This window comes from Salmo trutta, chromosome 17 (genome assembly GCF_901001165.1).
Source record: "Salmo trutta chromosome 17, fSalTru1.1, whole genome shotgun sequence".
Classification (NCBI taxonomy): domain Eukaryota; kingdom Metazoa; phylum Chordata; class Actinopteri; order Salmoniformes; family Salmonidae; genus Salmo; species Salmo trutta.
Genome location: NC_042973.1, coordinates 938,440 through 959,289, shown reverse-complemented (window position 1 = coordinate 959,289; position 20,850 = coordinate 938,440). Strand labels below are relative to the sequence as shown.

The 20,850-nt window shown below is 43.8% G+C and overlaps 1 protein-coding gene across 1 annotated transcript in view; it reads right to left on the bottom strand.

The window, feature by feature from the left end:
* The window catches only part of slc9a7 (solute carrier family 9 member 7), a 69,518-nt gene extending 51,598 nt beyond the window's left edge, over positions 1 to 17,920 (bottom strand). Inside the window, exons 1-8 of the mRNA XM_029695336.1 lie at positions 17,582 to 17,920; positions 10,111 to 10,313; positions 9,425 to 9,502; positions 4,668 to 4,744; positions 4,475 to 4,587; positions 4,149 to 4,254; positions 1,060 to 1,201; positions 337 to 442 (exon numbers count right to left, since the gene is read on the bottom strand). Coding sequence (XP_029551196.1) covers positions 337 to 442; positions 1,060 to 1,201; positions 4,149 to 4,254; positions 4,475 to 4,587; positions 4,668 to 4,744; positions 9,425 to 9,502; positions 10,111 to 10,313; positions 17,582 to 17,879 — 1,123 coding nt within the window. The 5' untranslated portion in view covers positions 17,880 to 17,920. The remainder of the gene's footprint in view (positions 1 to 336; positions 443 to 1,059; positions 1,202 to 4,148; positions 4,255 to 4,474; positions 4,588 to 4,667; positions 4,745 to 9,424; positions 9,503 to 10,110; positions 10,314 to 17,581) is intronic.
* Positions 17,921 to 20,850: the final 2,930 nt, after the last annotated feature.

The following is a 20,850-nucleotide window of genomic DNA, read 5'->3' as shown; positions in this document are numbered from 1 at the left end:
AGATGTTTCACCTAGTCTGCTCGGGAATCGAACCAGCAACCTTTCGGTTTCGGTTTCCGGCCCAACGCTCTCAACTGCTAGGCTACCTGCCTCCCTACGCCACATCTATAATCCTCGTATCGTTTTTCTATGTGCTCTGCTCTTTCTTTAGCAGAATCTGTAAAACATGTACAGCAGCCAGAGTGCTGACCATACAATATATACTTCCCAAACAGCACCCTACTCCCTACATAGTGCACTACTTTTGACCAGAGCCATATGCACTTTTATAGGGAATAATATGCCATTTGGGATGCAAACAGAGCCCCTCTTGACACCCTCCACCCCAGTCCTGACCTGTGAACCCGCAGGCTTCGGCCAATAGGAAGGTGCTCCAGGACATGAGGAAGAAGAGGGCCGTCTCCAGCAGGGGGAAACAGTGCAGCTTGGTGAACTTGGTCACGTAGAGACAGAGTTAGAGACTCAGAACATTTCACACATCACAAACACCATTGGACACTACAATACACTATTGGAGGACACTACAATACACTATTGGCATTGCTTCGGAGGACACTACAATACACTATTGGCATTGCTTCGGAGGACACTACAATACACTATTGGCATTGCTTCGGAGGACACTACAATACACTATTGGCATTGCTTCGGAGGACACTACAATACACTATTGGCATTGCTTCGGAGGACACTACAATACACTATTGGCATTGCTTAGGAGGACACTACAATACACTATTGGCATTGCTTAGGAGGACACTACAATACACTATTGGCATTGCTTCGGAGGACACTACAATACACTATTGCCAGGGTACTGAATACGCTGTTAATAAAGTTGTCTTTTAGAAATGTAAACAAAAACAAGTTGTGGTAATCTTTCAGGTCAGGATATGAGGCCAGTGACCACTTCAGACTAGCTATAACTTAATAAACATGACTCTTTCCACCAACATAATAAACAAGACGGCAGCACATTTTAACTACCCTTTTGTAAGTGATTTTAGTTTACTAGATCTATCCCTATGTTGTGTAGTGACGTTTTCAGCAGAAGGATATGAGTGCAGTGACCACTCCAGTGACGGCTCCCATGGCGAAGGATCCGCTGAAGATGCCCAGGAAAACCCCCACTGACTTGAAGAAGGCTGTGGCGTCAAAGGTGTGTGTGCTGGCACCAGCCGGCTGATAGGCTACAATAGACCTGGATCAAAGAAACGGGATACAGAACTTCCAATAAACACTTTCATGCATCAAATATCCTGTTTCACAGGTACAATACATTTCACAGGTGGCAGGTAGCCTAGCGGTTAGATCATTGGGCCTGTAAGTGAAAGGTCGCTGGTTTGTATACCCTAGCCGACAAGGTGAAAAATATGTTGAAATGCCCTTAACCCTAATTTGCTCCAGAGGCAGCATACTACACTGAACAAAAATTAAACACGTAACATGTAAAGTTTTGGTCCCATGTTTCATGAGCTGAAAAATATAATCCATCCACCTGACAGGTGTGGCATATCAACAAGCTGATTAAACAGCATGATCATTACACAGGTGCACCTTGTGCTGGGGACAATAAAAGGCCACTTTAAAATGTGCAGTTTTGTCACACAACACAATGCCACAGATGTCTCAAGTTGAGGGAGGGTGCAATTGACATGCTGACTGCAGGAATGTCCACCAGAGCTGTTGCCAGATAATTTAATGTTATTTTTTATTATCATATACTGCCTCCAAAGTCGTTGTAAAAAATTTGGCAGCGCATCCAACTGGCCTCACATCCGGCTGGCCACGTGTAACCACGCCAACCCAGGACCTCCACATCCGGCTGGCCACGTGTAAGCACGCCAACCCAGGACCTCCACATCCGGCTGGCCACGTGTAACCACGCCAACCCAGGACCTCCACATCCGGCTGGCCACGTCTAACCACGCCAGTATCCAGGACCTCCACAGCCGGCTGGCCACGTCTAACCACGCCAGTATCCAGGACCTCCACAGCCGGCTGGCCACGTGTAACCACGCCAACCCAGGACCTCCACATCCGGCTGGCCACGTGTAACCACGCCAACCCAGGACCTCCACATCCGGCTGGCCACGTGTAACCACGCCAACCCAGGACCTCCACATCCGGCTGGCCACGTGTAACCACGCCAACCCAGGACCTCCACATCCGGCTGGCCACGTCTAACCACGCCAGTATCCAGGACCTCCACATCCAGCTTCTTCATCTGCGGGATTGTCTGAGGAGTATTTCTGTCTGTAATAAAGCCCTTTTGTGGGGAAAAACTAATTCTGACTGACTGGGCCCGGCTCCCCAGTGGGTGGGCCCGGCTCCCCAGTGGGTGGGCCCGGCTCCCCAGTGGGTGGGCCTATGCCCTCCCAGGCCTACACATGGCTGCACCCCTGCCCAGTCATGTGAAATCCATAGATTAGGGACTAAATTATTTATTTCAATTGGCTGATTTCCTAATATGAACTGTAACTCAGTAAAATGTTGCGTTTCATATTTTTTTTTTCCAGTGTACTATGGCTGACCCAGTAAAACAATACATTACACTGCACCTATCATACTACTATGGCTGACCCAGTAAAACAATACATTACACTGCACCTATCATACTACTATGGCTGACCCAGTAAAACAATACATTACACTGCACCTATCATACTACTATGGCTGACCCAGTAAAACAATACATTACACTGCACCTATCATACTACTATGGCTGACCCAGTAAAACAATACATTACACTGCACCTATCATACTACTATGGCTGACCCAGTAAAACAATACATTACACTGCACCTATCATACTACTATGGCTGACCCAGTAAAACAATACATTACACTGCACCTATCATACTACTATGGCTGACCCAGTAAAACAATACATTACACTGCACCTATCATACTACTATGGCTGACCCAGTAAAACAATACATTACACTGCACCTATCATACTACTATGGCTGACCCAGTAAAACAATACATTACACTGCACCTATCATACTACTATGGCTGACCCAGTAAAACAATACATTACACTGCACCTATCATACTACTATGGCTGACCCAGTAAAACAATACATTACACTGCACCATCCGATGTATGTGACAATAAAACCTTTAATTGTATAATACACTCTTTCACATAAAACACCTGATTTTTCATTGCAGCTGCACCACACTAGGCCTTTCCAGCAGGGGTCAGTAGATCACCAGGTCTGTCTCAGCTGCCAGCTGCACCACACTAGGCCTTTCCAGCAGGGGTCAGTAGATCACCAGGTCTGTCTCAGCTGCACCACACTAGGCCTTTCCAGCAGGGGTTTGTAGATCACCAGGTCTGTCTCAGCTGCACCACACTAGGCCTTTCCAGCAGGGGTTAGTAGATCACCAGGTCTGTCTCAGCTGCCAGCTGCACCACACTAGGCCTTTCCAGCAGGGGTCAGTAGATCACCAGGTTTGTCTCAGCTGCCAGCTGCACCACACTAGGCCTTTCCAGCAGGGGTTAGTAGATCACCAGGTCTGTCTCAGCTGCACCACACTAGGCCTTTCCAGCAGGGGTCAGTAGATCACCAGGTCTGTCTCAGCTGCACCACACTAGGCCTTTCCAGCAGGGGTTAGTAGATCACCAGGTCTGTCTCAGCTGCACCACACTAGGCCTTTCCAGCAGGGGTCAGTAGATCACCAGGTCTGTCTCAGCTGCACCACACTAGGCCTTTCCAGCAGGGGTCAGTAGATCACCAGGTCTGTCTCAGCTGCACCACACTAGGCCTTTCCAGCAGGGGTCAGTAGATCACCAGGTCTGTCTCAGCTGCACCACACTAGGCCTTTCCAGCAGGGGTTAGTAGATCACCAGGTCTGTCTCAGCTGCCAGCTGCACCCCACTAGTGATGTAACACTGTCTGTCACCTCAGTGAGGAATCTCTACAACACCGGGGAAAAGGAGGGGAAACGAGGAGGGAACAGGAATATTTCCCAGAAACTGAGGAACCCTCCGACACACACACAGAGACAGAGCGAGACAGACAGAGCGAGACAGACAGAGCGAGACAGACAGAGCGAGACAGACAGAGCGAGACAGACAGAGCGAGACAGACAGAGCGAGAGAGCGCTGGGAGGAGAGAGGAGGAGCACGGTAACTTACGAGGAGAGGACGATGGCCACTGCGTCGTTCATGACACTCTCTCCAAACAACAGGGCATAAAGATCCACATCTGCATGGAGCTCATTGAAGATGGCCAGCACCGTCACTGAAATACACACACACACACACACACACACACACACACACACACACTTAAGAGAGTTGAGGAGCAACGTGTTGCTTGCTAGGATGGACCGTGACCATACTTGTAGTGAACTAGGACGGATGATTCGTTAACGACGGACTGCAGAGGTATTCTCCTGGTTACAAGGCCTGTAGAGAGAGCCCTCCACTGGGGTGAGGTGGTGAGGAGCTCCAGGACCTACCTGGGTCAGTGGCAGAGACGATGGCTCCAAAGAAAAGACAGTCTGTGTAGTAGAACTTGTTAGTCAGCTGCCCTATGAACTGCATCAGCTTCACCACTCCATACATCAGGTTTCTGAAGAGAGGAGAGGACTACAAGAGTTCCATTCCAGACATGATCTGAAAAAAATCAGTCCCACCAATACACTGACTCACCCAATGACGAAGCACGAGATAGCTGTTCCTAGGAAGGCATAGGTTATGATGGAGCCCAGGTTCCTGAAGAAGTGTCTCTGGAAAAAGAGAAGGGATATTATAAATCGCTGGGCTACATCATAGAATGTAGAGAGGTTAGTGTGTGATCTACATGGGCATTAAATAAACATTTATCTCTGTGCCATTGATATGTCAGCCAGCCCTCACAAGAGGGCCTTGATGTGCAGTGTTGCCTGTCATCTGCCCTCACAAGAGGGCCTTGATGTGCAAGGAGAGTGTTGCCTGTCATTTCCCCTCACAAGAGGGCCTTGGTGATCAGGGAGAGTGTTGCCTGTCATCTGCCCTCACAAGAGGGCCTTGGTGTGCAAGGAGAGTGTTGCCTGTCATTTCCCCTCACAAGAGGGCCTTGGTGATCAGGGAGAGTGTTGCCTGTCATTTCCCCTCACAAGAGGGCCTTGGTGATCAGGGAGAGTGTTGCCTGTCATTTCCCCTCACAAGAGGGCCTTGGTGATCAGGGAGAGTGTTGCCTGTCATTTCCCCTCACAAGAGGGCCTTGGTGATCAGGGAGAGTGTTGCCTGTCATTTCCCCTCACAAGAGGGCCTTGGTGTACAGGGAGAGTGTTGCCTGTCATTTCCCCTCACAAAGAGGGCCTTGGTGAACAGGGAGAGTGTTGCCTGTCATTTCCCCTCACAAGAGGGCCTTGGTGAGCAGGGAGAGTGTTGCCTGTCATCTGCCCTCAGAGAGCGACTTGCAGTCTCTCTTCTGAGTCCTTTCAAGCCACCAGCCATTGGTGACCAGGTCACTCCCTCTACAACAGACACTCCTCACCATGGGAGTGTGACTGGACTGGCAGTCTGACAACGGCTCACCTTTTAGTAGGTATATTTCTATGGCAATGAAACATTCAGAACTAACCTGCTCTGGGGCAGGCTAACTAAGGGCTAACTAAGGGCTAACTCCACTATCCTGTATTCAGAACTAACCTGCTCTGGGGCAGGCTAACTAAGGGCTAACTAAGGGCTAACTCCACTATCCTGTATTCAGAACTAACCTGCTCTGGGGCAGGCTAACTAAGGGCTAACTAAGGGCTAACTAAGGGCTAACTCCACTATCCTGTATTCAGAACTAACCTGCTCTGGGGCAGGCTAACTAAGGGCTAACTAAGGGCTAACTAAGGGCTAACTCCACTATCCTGTATTCAGAACTAACCTGGTCTGGGGCAGGCTAACTAAGGGCTAACTAAGGGCTAACACCATTTATCCTGCACTGAGAACTAACCTGGTCTGGGGCAGGCTAACTAAGGGCTAACTAAGGGCTAACACCATTTATCCTGCACTGAGAACTAACCTGGTCTGGGGCAGGCTAACTAAGGGCTAACTCCACTATCCTGTATTCAGAACTAACCTGCTCTGGGGCAGGCTAACTAAGGGCTAACACCATTTATCCTACATTCAGAACTAACCTGCTCCAGGGCAGGCTAACTAAGGGCTAACTAAGGGCTAACTCCACTATCCTGTATTCAGAACTAACCTGCTCTGGGGCAGGCTAACTAAGGGCTAACACCATTTATCCTACATTCAGAACTAACCTGCTCTGGGGCAGGCTAAATAAGGGCTAACACCATTTATCCTGTATTCAGAACTAACCTGCTCTGGGGCAGGCTAACTAAGGGCTAACACCATTTATCCTACATTCAGAACTAACCTGGTCTGGGTCGGGCTAACTAAGGGCTAACACCATTTATCCTGTATTCAGAACTAACCTGCTCCGGTGCAGGCTAACTAAGGGCTAACTAAGGGCTAACACCATTTATCCTGTATTCAGAACTAACCTGCTCTGGGGCAGGCTAACTAAGGGCTAACTAAGGGCTAACTCCACTATCCTGTATTCAGAACTAACCTGCTCTGGGGCAGGCTAACTAAGGGCTAACTAAGGGCTAACACCATTTATCCTGAATGAAGTGTCTGAAACATGAGTTGTTGACCAATCAAATCCCCTCCCCTCCCATCTCCTTCATTTGAGGAAGACAAATTATCAATATTTTATTAATGAAATGTGGTGTAAAAAAACGGTAATGTTAAAATACCTATCACATGGCATCCTGAGTGGAGCAGTGGTCTGAGGACACTGGCATCCTGAGTGGAGCAGTGGTCTGAGGACACTGGCATCCTGAGTGGAGCAGTGCTCTGAGGACACTGGCATCCTGAGTGGAGCAGTGCTCTGAGGACACTGGCATCCTGAGTGGAGCAGTGCTCTGAGGACACTGGCATCCTGAGTGGAGCAGTGCTCCAATACACTGCATCACAGCGCTAGCTGTGTTACTAGAGATCCTGGTTCCAGTCCAGGTTCCAAACCCTTCTATGGATTATATGTCTACGGCCACAATGCAACAACCTGTTCCACCGATAAAAGCGATAGGAGTGGGGAAAAGGTGCTTGTTCATTGATAAGCACACCAAAGACGGCATTGACGATAAGTAATAAAATAAAGACGTCACTTCTATTTCACAGCAGAATTGGCTAGAAAACTTTTATTTTATTTCGTCACAAATTAAATTGTGGTCGCTGACTCGCCCATGGATTGTTTTAGCATCGTATGAAGTTGTCTTAGTCATACAGTGTATTCGAAATGTATTCAGACACATTGAATATTTCCACTTTGTTACGTTACGGCCTTATTCTAAAATTGATTAAATATTTTTTTCCCTCATCTACACACAATACTGCATAATGACAAAGCAAAAACTGTTTTTTAGACATTTTTGCACATTTAAAAAAAATGTAATACCACATTTACATGAGTATTCAGACCCTTTACTCAGTACTAAACTCAGCAAAAAAAAGAAATGTCCCTTTTTCAGGACCCTGTCTTTCAAAGAAAATTAGTAAAAATCCAAATAACTTTACAGATCTTCATTGTAAAGGGTTTAAACACTGTTTCCCATGCTTGTTCATGAACCATAAACAATTAATGAACATGCACCTGTGGAACGGTCGTTAAGACACTAACAGCTTACAGACGGTATGCAATTAAGGTCACAGTCACGAAAACTTAGGACACTAAAGAGGCCTTTCTACTGACTGACTGTTACTTTTGATTTTGACCCCCCTTTGTTCAGGGACACATCAATTTCTGTTAGTCACATGTCTGTGGAACTTGTTCAGTTTGTCTCAGTTGTTGAATCTTGTTATGTTCATACAAATATTTACACATGTTAATTTTGTTGAAAATGAACGCAGTTGACAGTGAGAGGACGTTTCTTTTTTTGCTGAGTTTATGTTGAAGCACCTTTGGCAGAAATTATAGCTTTGAAGCGTCTTGGGTATGGCACACCTGTATTTGGGGAGTTTCTCCCATTCTTCTCTGCAGATCCTCTCACGCTCTGTCAGGTTGGATGGGGAGCGTCGCTGCACAGTTATTTTCAGGTCTCTCCAGAGATGTTCGATCGGGTTCAAGTCCAGGCTCTGGCTGGGCCACTCAAGGACAAACAGAGACTTGTCCCGAAGCCACTCCTGCATTGTCTTTGCTGTGTGCTTAGGATCATTGTCCTGTTGGAAGGTGAACCTTTGCCCCAGTCTGAGGTCCTGAGTGCTCTGGAGTATGTTTTCATCAAGGATCTCTCTGTAGAATCAGGAATTCCCCAGGGTAGCTGTTTAGGCCCCTTGCTTTTCCAATTTTTACTAACGACATGCCACTGACTCTGAGTAAAGCCAGAGTGTCAATGTATGTGAATGACTCAACACTATACGTGTCAGCTACTACAGTGACTGAAATTGACTGCAACACTCAACAAAGAGCTGCAATTAGTTTCAGAGTGGGTGGCAAGGAATAAGTTAGCCCTAAATATTTCTAAAACTAAAAGCATTGTATTTGGAACAAAACACTCACTAAACCCTAAACCTCAACTAAATCTTGTAATAAATAATGTGGAAATTGAGAAAGTTGAGGTGACTAAACTGCTTGGAGTAACCCTGGATTGTAAACTGTTATGGTCAAAACATATTGATGCAGTAGTAGCTAAGATGGGGAGAAGTCTGTCTATAATAAAGCGATGCTCTGCCTTCTTAACAAGGCAGGTCCTACAGGCCCTAGTTTTGTCGCACCTTGACTACTTTTCAGTCGTGTGGTCAGTTGCAACAAAAAAGGACTTAGAAAATTGCAATTGGCTCAGAACAGGGCAGCACGGCTGGCCCTTGGATGTACACAGAGAGCTAATATTAATAATATGCATGTCAATCTCTCCTGGCTGAAAGTGGAGCAGCTAATAGCGATCCATAATAAATACAAATACTTTGCTCCGTTCATCTTTCCCTCGATCCTGACTAGTCTCCCAGTCCCTGCCACTGAAAAACATACCGACAGCATGATGCTGCCACCACCACCATGCTTCAACATAGGGATGGTTCCAGGTTTATTTCAGATGTGACGCTTGGCATTCAGGCCAAAGAGTTCAGTCTTGGTTTCATCAGACCAGAGAATCATGTTTCTCATGGTCAGAGTCCTTTAGGTCCCTATTGGCTAACTCCAAGTTGGCTGTCGTGCCTTTTACTGAGGAGTGGCTTCCGTCTGGCCACTCTATCATAAAGGCCTGATTGGTGGAGTACTGCAGAGATGGTTGTCCTTCTGGAAGGTTCTCCCACCGCTGGGGTAGGCAGTCATTGTAAAATAAGAATTTGTTCAAAACTGACTTGCCTAGTTAAATAAAGGTTAAAAAAAAATACAGAATACAAATACAAATGTTACAGCGGTCACTTACCTTTCTGAGACTATATCCAGCATGGAAAATGATTGGAGGTAGCAGTATATTGAAGAATACTTCAGGGTCAAAGGTAACCTGTACATTTAGGAGAAAAACCATGTACGTAAACAGATCAATCCAAAACAAGTTGCTAATAGCCAGCTAATACACTGCTGAGATGCAGACTGTTGACAAAGAGGTTACACTGCCAACGAGGGCTACCTGCCTGCTTAGGATGCAGAGACTGACATGAAAATAGGTTAGACTGAATACCGGAAAATGTTGTTTTCAGGATGAATTTCAAATAAGTTCAGTTGTGTTTAGTCAGTAGTGGGGGGGGTTATACAGTTCAGTTGTGTTTAGTCAGTAGTTGGGGGGGGGGGGTTATACAGTTCAGTTGTGTTTAGTCAGTAGTGGGGGGGGGGGTTATACAGTTCAGTTGTGTTTAGTCAGTAGTGGGGGGGGGGGTTATACAGTTCAGTTGTGTTTAGTCAGTAGTGGGGGGGGGGGGGGTTATACAGTTCAGTTGTGTTTAGTCAGTAGTTGTGTGTGTGTGACTGTTACCTTACGCAGCATGTCATTCTGCTCCAACATAGTGTGTGTGTGTGTGTGTGTGTGTGTGTGTGTGTGTGTGTGTGTGTGTGTTACCTTACGCAGCATGTCATTCTGCTCCAACATAGTGTGTGTGTGTGTGTGTGTGTTACCTTACGCAGCATGTCATTCTGCTCCACGTTGTGTATTTCCCTGGAGTTGATCTCTCCTTTCAGCGTGTACTCAAAGAACTTCCCGCTGACGTTCAGCAGGAGAGTACTGACTGGCCCCTCCTCCAGACAACAGCTGGGAGGAGTTTTGTTGTGGTAGCTGGTGGCTGGGATTCCATAACGCAGGATCACACCTACCAACAGTCCTGGGAAGGAGAGAGAGAGAGGGGGCGAGAGAGAGAGGAAGGGAGAGAGAGGAAGGGAGAGAGAGAGAGAGAGAGAGCGAGGGAGCGAGAGAGAGAGGAAGGGAGAAAGAGCGAGAGAGGGCGAGAGAGAGAGGAAGGGAGAGAGAGGGGGCGAGGGAGCGAGAGAGAGGGGGCGAGGGAGCGAGAGAGAGGGGGCGAGGGAGCGCGAGAGAGAGGGGGCGAGGGAGCGAGAGAGGGGGCGAGGGAGCGAGAGAGGGGGCGAGGGAGCGAGAGAGGGGGCGAGGGAGCGAGAGAGGGGGCGAGGGAGCGAGAGAGGGGGCGAGAGAGCGAGAGAGGGGGCGAGAGAGCGAGAGAGGGGGCGAGGGAGCGAGAGAGAGAGCGAGAGAGAGAGAGAGAGAGAAAGGGAGGGCGAGAGAGAGAGAGAGAAAGGGAGGGCGAGAGAGAGAGAGAGAGAGAGATATATACACCGAGGATAGAATATCTTCACACTGCCAAAATTTCTTAAACCGCGTTGGAGGCGGCTTATGGTAGAGAAATTAACATTAAATTCTCTGGCAACCGTTCTGGTGGACATTCCTGCACTCAGCATGCCAACTGCACAATCCCTCAAAACATCTGTAGCATTGTGTTGTGTGACAAAACCACCTTTTATTGTCCCCAGCACAAGGTGCACCTGTGTAATGATCATGCTGTTTAATCAGCTTCTTGATATGCCACACCTGTCAGGTGGATGGATTATCTTGGCAAAGGAGAAATGCTCACTAACAGGGATGTAAACTAATTGGAGCATAAAGTTTGAGAGAAATAAGCTTTTTGTGCATATGGAACATTTCTGGGATATGTTATTTTAGCTTATTATTATTATTACTATTATTATTAGCTACAATATTATTATTACTAGCTACATTAATTATTATTATTACTACTAGATACATTATTATTATTGTTATTATTATTACTAGTTGCATTATTATTAATGTTATTATTACTAGCTACATTATTACTAGCTACATTATTATTATTGTTGGCGCCCCCCCTTGGGTTGTGCCATGGCGGAGATCTTTGTGGGCTATACTCGGCCTTGTCTTGGGACGGTAAGTTGGTGGTTGTAGACATCCCTAGTGGTGTGGGGGCTGTGCTTTGGCAAAGTGGGTGGGGTTATATCCTGCCTGTTTGGCCCTGTCCGGGGGTATCATCGGATGGGGCCACAGTGTCTTCTGATCCCTCCTGTCTCAGCCTCCAGTATTTATGCTGCAGTAGTTTATGTGTCGGGGGGCTAGGGTCAGTCTGTTACATCTGGAGTATTTCTCTTGTCTTATCCGGTGTCCTGTGTGAATTTATATATGCTCTCTCTAATTCTCTCTTTCTCTATTTCTTTCTTTCTTTCTTTCTCTCTCTCTCTCGGAGGACCTGAGCCCTAGGACCATGCCTCGGGACTACCTGGCATGATGACTCCTTGCTGTCCCCAGTCCACCTGGCCATGCTGCTGCTCCAGTTTCAACTGTTCTGCCTGAGGCTATGGAACACTGACCTGTTCACCGGACGTGCTTGTTGCACCCTCAACAACTTCTATGATTATTATTATTTGACCATGCTGGTCATTTATGAACATTTTAACATCTTGACCATGTTCTGTTATAATATCCACCCGGCACAGCCAGAAGAGGACTGGCCACCCCTCATAGCCTGGTTCCTCTCTAGGTTTCTTCCTAGGTTTTTGGCCTTTCTAGGGAGTTTTTCCTAGGGAGTTTTTCCTAGCCACCGTGCTTCTTTCACATGCATTGCTTGCTGTTTGGGGTATTAGGCTGGGTTTCTGTACAGCACTTTGAGATTTCAGCTGATGTACGAAGGGCTATATAAATAAATTTGACTTGATTTGATTTATTGTACTGGCTACATTATTATTATTGATACTACTACATTATTAATCTACTACTAGCTACATTATTATTACTGCTACTACTAGCTACATTATTATTATTATAATTATTAGTAGCTACATTATTATTACTACTACTAGCTACATTATTATTACTAACTACACTATTATTATTACTAGATACATTATTATTATTGCTAGCTACATTATTATTATTGCTAGCTACATTATTATTATTACTATTACTGGCTACATTATTATTACATTATTACTGGCAAAATTATTATTATTATTACTGCTTGCGACATTATTATTACTACTAGCTACATTATTATTATTATTACTGGCTACATTATTATTATTATTACATTATTACTGGCAAAATTATTATTATTATTATTACTGCTTGCGACATTATTATTACTACTAGCTACATTATTATTATTATTATTATTAGCTACATTATTATTATTATTATTATTATTATTATTATTATTATTATTATTACTAGCTACATTATTATTATTATTATTACTGGCTACATTATTATTAGCTACAATTTTATTATTAGCCACATTGTTATTATTAGTACTAGCTACATTATTATTATTATTACTACTACTACCTACATTATTATTATTACTACTAGCTACATTATTATTATTATTATTATTATTATTATTATTACTACTACTACATTATTATTACTAGCTACATTATTATTACTAACTACATTATTATTATTACTAGCTACATTATTATTATTATTACTAGCTACATTATTATTATTAATACTAGCTACATTATTATTACTAGCTACATTATTATTATTATTATTACTAGCTACATTATTATTATTATTATTACTAGCTACATTATTATTATTATTACTAGCTACATTATTATTACTAGCTACATTATTATTATTATTATTATTACTAGCTACATTATTATTAGCTACATTATTATTATTGTTTTACTAGCTATATAATTATTTTACTAGCTACATTATTATTATTGTTAATATTATTATTACTAGCGTCATGGGCGTCGTAAGGATTGGACCAAGGCGCAGCGGGTAAAGTGCTCATCTTCTTAATTTATTAGAAATAACACTTAAACAAAAGAAACAAACGACGAAACAGTCCCATAAGGTGCACAGACTATACAGGAAATAACCACCCACAAAAAACTAGTGAAACAAACCTCAACTAAATATGGCCTCCAATTAGAGACAACGACAACCAGCTGCCTCTAATTGGAGGTCCTACCAAAAACCCAACATAGAAATAGAAAACTAGATTTAAACATAGAAATAGAAAACATAGAACCTAAACCAAAAACACCAAAACAAACACCCCCTGCCAGCCCTGACCAAACTACAATGACAAATAACCCCTTTTACTGGTCAGGACGTGACAACTAGCTACATTATTATTACTACTAGCTACATCATTATCAATACTAACAACAATATTATTATTACTAGCTACATTATTATTATTATTATTATTACTACTACTACAACAAGCTACATTATTATTATTATTACTATTATTATTACTACAAGCTACATTATTATTACTACATTATTATTATTACTACTAGCTACATCATTATTATTATTATTATTATTACTACATTATTATTATTACTACTACATTATTATTGCTACTACTACTACATTATTATTACTACTACTACTACTACTACTACTACTACTACTACTACATTATTATTACTACTACTACTACTACATTATTATTACTACTACTACTACTACTACATTATTATTATTACTACTACTACTACTACTACTACTACTACTACATTATTATTACTACTACTACTACTACTACATTATTATTACTACTACTACTACTACATTATTATTACTACTACTACTACTACATTATTATTACTACTACTACTACTACATTATTATTACTACTACATTATTATTACTACTACTACTACTACTACTACTACTACTACTACATTATTACTACTGCTACTACATTATTATTACTACTACTACCTTATTATTACTACTAATACATTATTATTACTACTAATACATTATTATTACTGCTTAAGTCAGTATTTGGACATTAGCATAGAGTCAGTCATGTCTCAGCAACACCCGGCAGCTGAGTCTGTCTGTCCTCCAGTTAAGACCAGCTGGGACGGTGTGCAGAGCATCTCAAGGAGGGCCATGCTCACTCACAGACTATGCAGAGAGATAGACGGACAGAGTCTGGTCCTCTAGGCAACCCCTACTAATGACGCCTAAGAGGAATATGCCATGTGAAACGGTTTCTATTACTGACAATATAGGTTATTATCCTGCAACAGAACAGACTACAATTCACCTACAAATAGGCCTAGCAGTGAGAGAGATGAGTTGAGACTTTAACATTCAAATGAAGGCTATACCAGGGGCCTTTCATGAGGTCTGGATGCCTTGTATTGAATACAGTAAGACAGAAGGAGTACAGTAACTCTTAGGATGCTATGGTCTGTCCCTGGGGCTCTACTGTCTTGTGGAATTTTTTTCTTCTACTCTGGGCACACTGCCTGCCCTTCAAGACATCTACAGCATCTTGTGTCACAGAAAGGCCAGGAAGATCAAGAACCCCAACCACCCAAACCACGGCCTGTTCACCCCGCTACCATCTAGAAGGCGTAGCCAGTACAGGTGCATCAAAGCTGGGACCAAGAGACTTAAAAACAGCTTCTATCTCCATCTCATCAGACTGTTAAACAGCCACCATTAGCCTGCCTCTGCCCTGAACTTACTCACTGTTACTAGCCGGCTAACACCCGGTACTCTACCCTGCACTTCTGAAACTGTTGCCCTATGTACACAGACATTTAACACTAGTCACTTTAATAATGTTTACATACTATTTTACCCACTTTATAATGTATATACTGTATTCTAGTCATGGTTCATCCTATACACAGTACATTCTGAAAGTATTCAGACCACTTGACTTTTTCGACATTTTGTTGCTTATTGTAAAATGGATTAAATAGTTTTTTCCCCCTCATTAATCTACACACAATACCCCATAATAACAAAGAAAAACTGGTTTAGACATTTTCACATTTATAAAAACATTTAAACAGAAATATCACATTTACATTAGTATTCAGACCCTTTACGCGGTACTTTGTTGAAGCACCTTTGGCAACGATTACAGTCTCGAGTCTTCTTGGGTATGACGGTACAAGCTTGGCCCACCTGTATTTGGGGAGTTTCTCCCATTCTTCTCTGCAGATCCTCTCAAGCTCTGCCAGGTTGGATGGGGAGCTTCGCTGCACAGCTATTTTCAGGTCTCTCCAGAGATGTTCAAATCGGGTTCAAGTCCGGGCTCTGGCTGGGCCACTCAAGGACATTCAAACACTTGTCCCGAAGCCACTCCTGCGTTGTCTTGGCTGTGTGCTTAGGGTCGTTGTCCTGTTGGAAGATGAACCTTCGCCCTAGTCTGAGGTCCTGAGTGCTCTGGAGCAGGTTTTCATCAAGGATCTCTCTGTACTTTGCTCTGTTCATCTTTGCCTCGATACTGACTATGGTATTGAGTACACCACCTCAGTCATCGGCTTCATCAATAAGTGCATTGACAACGTCGTCCCCACAGTGACCGTACGTACATATCCCAACCAGAAGTCATGGATTACAGGCAACATCCGCACCGAGCTAAAGGCTACAGCTGCCGCTTTCAAGGAGCGGGAAACTAATCTGGACGCTCATAAGAAATCCCGCTATGCCCTCAGACGAACCATCAAATAAGCAAAGTGTCAATACAGGATTAAGATTATTATTGATGAAGCCTGTGACTGAGGGGGTATACTCCTCAATGCCTTTGACATATTCCAGTCTGTGCTACCAAAACAGCCCTGTAGCGTAGCATCCGCGTCATCTGACCACTTCCGTATTGAGCGAGTCACTGGTACTTCCTGCATTAGTATGACGGCTATGAAAAATTAGATGAAAACTCTCTTGGTAGATAGGCTGTAGACCACACTATCATGAGGTACTCTACCTCAGGCGAGCAATACCTCGAGACTACCTTAATATTTCACATTGCACACCAGCTGTTATTGACAAATAGACATCTCCTACTAATTACTATGTGTATTTAGCCCTCTGTTCCCTCCATGTCTGTGTGGGGTATTGTTTATTGTCAGGTTGGCACGCTTCCGGCTGGTTTGCGCCGGGTTTTGTTTTATTACCCGTGCTTTGTGGCAGCCGGTACTTTGTAGATTGTTTGTGGTACTTTGTGCTGCGTCAAATGTTCTTTGGGCATTTTGTTTATTGTGACGCGATTGCGTTCTGTTATTATGATTGCCTAAGCAAAGTGCTTTGTCCACTCATCTCTACTCTCCTACGCCTGACTTCCATGCACCAGCTACACCCACCATTGACAGAATACCCCACCCAGACATGGAGGGAACAGAGGGCTAAATACACACAGTAATTAGTAGTAGATGAAAACCAGGTGTGCGGGAAAATAAGACAAAACAAATGGAAAATGAAAGGTGGATCGGCGATGGCTAGAAGACCGGTGACGTCGACCTCCGAACGCCGCCCGAACAAGGAGAGGAGCCGACATCGGCGGTAGTCGTGACAGTAGTCTCGTCAGGTATCCCGCACACGGACCTCTAGAACACTGCCTCTTCTATTGGTCAGGAGCCCGTAAAACTGGCTGCTATTCAGGGGTTTGGGAAATTGAAATCCTCTCAGAGGGGATAGGCTCTTGATTCACATCACATTGACATGGCTTGACTCAGCAGAGTGAGAAGCACATTTTCAGATGCATCAGGTGATGTTTGTATTGTAGTTGCACCACACTGACTGCATCCCATGGCAGGTATATTTCTATATTCCATACTACAAGCTGCTATTGGGTAACGAGTCAACACATTAGTTGTAAGCCCAGGCCACGACATTATACAATTTATCTGCTAAGATGTAAAGTAAAATTCATGATTAGGCCTATAGCGCAGTGTGATTCAGGCTATACCAATAAAGCCAAACCTATAATATATTGTTATCTGTTGGTGGCATAGGAACATGGTTCTGTGGGTATCTATGCAGGAATGTGATGCCCAATCTACTAAATACTGTGTCACTCGCATCTGAACCAACTAGGACTGGGAATGAGCGCTGAATGGCGCATCATGTAATAGCGTAACATTTTAACTGTCTACAATATTGATCAGTGGTAACTAACTCGTCGTGGTTCAATGTAGCAGTGTCATAGAGCTGCACTAATAATCACCGACGTGAGTTGGCATCATTCGTACGGGGATTAGGGGGTGGGGGGGTTGGCAAAGTTACATGCGTTGCAAACGTCTGACAGATTAACGTGTCGACTCTTACCGTATATCATTGCCAACCCGGTCTCATGGAGAAAACGAACTCTTCTGTGTTTGAAAAGCCAAATGGTCAGAATTGTTAATGTCAGCAGTAAAATGAATGTCAATAAATTCACACTGTCCTGTCGATGACTTTCTTCTGCCTCTTTCTCAGTTGCCAGTTCCTCCATAACGCCGTCCTCGGCGTTCATTTTAGAGGCTTGGTTTATCAGCAGAATTAAAATGGGAAATAACATAAATTGCTTTCCCAAAGGAAAGAAGAATCTGCATAGCTTTGGTTTTTTGACAACAGCAGCATCCATGGTGCAGTTAGATGCACCAAGCCTGTCGGACCGCCTCTAGTCTTGTCTTCTTCTTCTTTGGGATTGTGTTGGCGGCTCGCATCCACTTGAAGGAGCATACACCGCCCCCTACTGTACTGGAGTGTGAGGCCATTCACGGCATACCTACATTTACATTAACAAGAAAAGGAAAAATTACCCTGACAAGTATTAGCCCTCAGTAAAACACCACCCCATTCCACTATTTAACCTTCCCTAATCCTATTCCAGACCAACTGTCTGGGAGGACAGAACACTACCACTCAACACCCCCTGCAAATGTTCAGCAGTAAACTCACCCTGTACCCATCTTCTTCTACCACTCTCTTCACTGCTTCAGCATACAACACTTTCTGTGCTGGGCCAGAATTATCCTTTACATCCTCGAACAGAGGCCCGATCTCGGCGGTCCTCACTGCAGGAATTTCACCCACACTCTCGTAAGGTTCCATCTCTGAGCTACTCGAACACATATTCTGCTTGTTGCACTTGACGCCAACCTTCCTCGTCCAAACTGCTTCCCTCTACACTCATCTTCTTCTCAACAGTCATCACTGCACCTGCCATCACATCTAATTCATTCTCACTCTCGTCACTCTCAGTTTCCTCAAGTTCTTCCAGAAGGTTCTGTGAAATCCCTCATAACCATTTCCACTGTTCACTTTTTATTTTCTTGTCCATCATCTTGTCCTTCACCAGATCTTCCAGAAGGTCTGTGTAATCACCCAGTCCATGTTTATTCATAATATGCTTATTTCCTTTTCCTCCTTCTTCTCCTCCATCGTTTAACGGCGGTTAGCATCCAATATGTTGCATTACCACCCCAACTGGACTTTGTCATACAAAATAAAAAATGTAAAAATTATTAAAATATTTGTTTTAAATTTTAGTCAAAAAATGTCTTCTTATTCATGGTATTATAGCGGTCTGCAAACAGATGTTAGAGGTGCATGCCGCCACCTACTGGATGGGGTGAGAACTGAACATTGTAATCATAGGGGAAGGGGGGAAGGAGGGAAAAACATACACCTAATATTCCATAAGCAACAAAATATATATACTAAAATTGTACTCCTTCAGTCGGATTAAAATGTCTACTCCGATCCCGACACAGGGAGACATCGTCACCCTGCAACGTTTCGGTCGTGAAGTCCTGGAGATCCAAAAATATTTTCACCACCTTCACAATGATATCTAGTTATTCTATTTGTTATAATTTTGTCCAGTGCAATTTATCACTTGCGCAAAAAACACAACAAAGTCCACCTTCTTCACTATTAGTATTTCAGGATCCCTCTGATGTATTACATTTACTACAGGCTGTGGGGAATCCACTACCATCTCATCTAAACTCGCTCCTTCAGCCATTCTACTGCCTCCACATAGGAGACCTAATGGATAGCCTCGTACCTATTCTACTGCCTCCACATAGGAGACCTAATGGATAGCCTTGTGCCTATTCTACTGCCTCCACATAGGAGACCTAATGGATAGCCTCGTACCTATTCTACTGCCTCCACATAGGAGACCTAATGGATAGCCTTGTACCTATTCTACTGCCTCCACATAGGAGACCTAATGGATAGCCTTGTACCTATTCTACTGCCTCCACATAGGAGACCTAATGGATAGCCTTGTACCTATTCTACTGCCTCCACATAGGAGACCTAATGGATAGCCTCGTGCCTAGTAACCTCTTTCACCCTTCCAGGCCACTCCAGGAAGTCAGGAATGTGGTTTCTACCACCATGCTTCCTCAGACTCTTCACCAACCACACCCTTTTAGCTCCAAATCAAATCAAATCAAATGTATTTATATAGCCCTTCTTACATCAGCTGATATCACAAAGTGCTGTACAGAAACCCAGCCTAAAACCCCAAACAGCAAGCAATGCAGGTGTAGAAGCACGGTGGCTAGGAAAAACTCCCTAGAAAGGCCAAAACCTAGGAAGAAACCTAGAGAGGAACCAGGCTATGAGGGGTGGCCAGTCCTCTTCTGGCTGTGCCGGGTGGAGATTATAACAGCACATGGCCTAGATGTTCAAATGTTCATAAATGACCAGCATTGTCAAATAATAATAATCATAGTAGTTGTCGAGGGTGCAACAAGTCAGTAACACAAGAGTAAGTGTCAGTTGGCTTTTTCATAGCCGATCTTTGAGAGTATCTCTACCGCTCCTGCTGTCTCTAGAGAGTTGAAAACAGCAGGACTGGGACAGGTAGCACGTCCGGTGAATACTCATCTTCATTCTCATGCCAACAGAATCGAACAATGCTTCCTCTTCCGTCATTGGTCGAAAAATCGAAGCTGCACCCACCGTCTCTACTCCTTGGAACTGCGCAAGGTTGATGGCTAGATGGCTAGCAAAACATGGTTGATGGCTAGATGGCTAGCAAAACATGGTTGATGGCTAGCAAAACATGGTTGATACCTAGCAAAACATGGTTGATACCTAGCAAAACATGGTTGATACCTAGCAAAACATGGTTGATACCTAGCAAAACATGGTTGATACCTAGCAAAACATGGTTGATACCTAGCAAAACATGGTTGATGGCTAGATGATTAGCAAAACATGGTTGATACCTAGCAAAACATGGTTGATACCTAGCAAAACATGGTTGATACCTAGCAAAACATGGTTGATGGCTAGATGACTAGCAAAACATGGTTGATGGCTAGATGGCTAGCAAAACATGGTTGATACCTAGCAAAACATGGTTGATGGCTAGATGACTAGCAAAACATGGTTGATGGCTAGATGATTAGCAAAACATGGTTGATGGCTAGATGGCTAGCAAAACATGGTTGATACCTAGCAAAACATGGTTGATGACTAGCAAAACATGGTTGATACCTAGCAAAACATGGTTGATGGCTAGATGATTAGCAAAACATGGTTGATGGCTAGATGATTAGCAAAACATGGTTGATGGCTAGATGGCTAGCAAA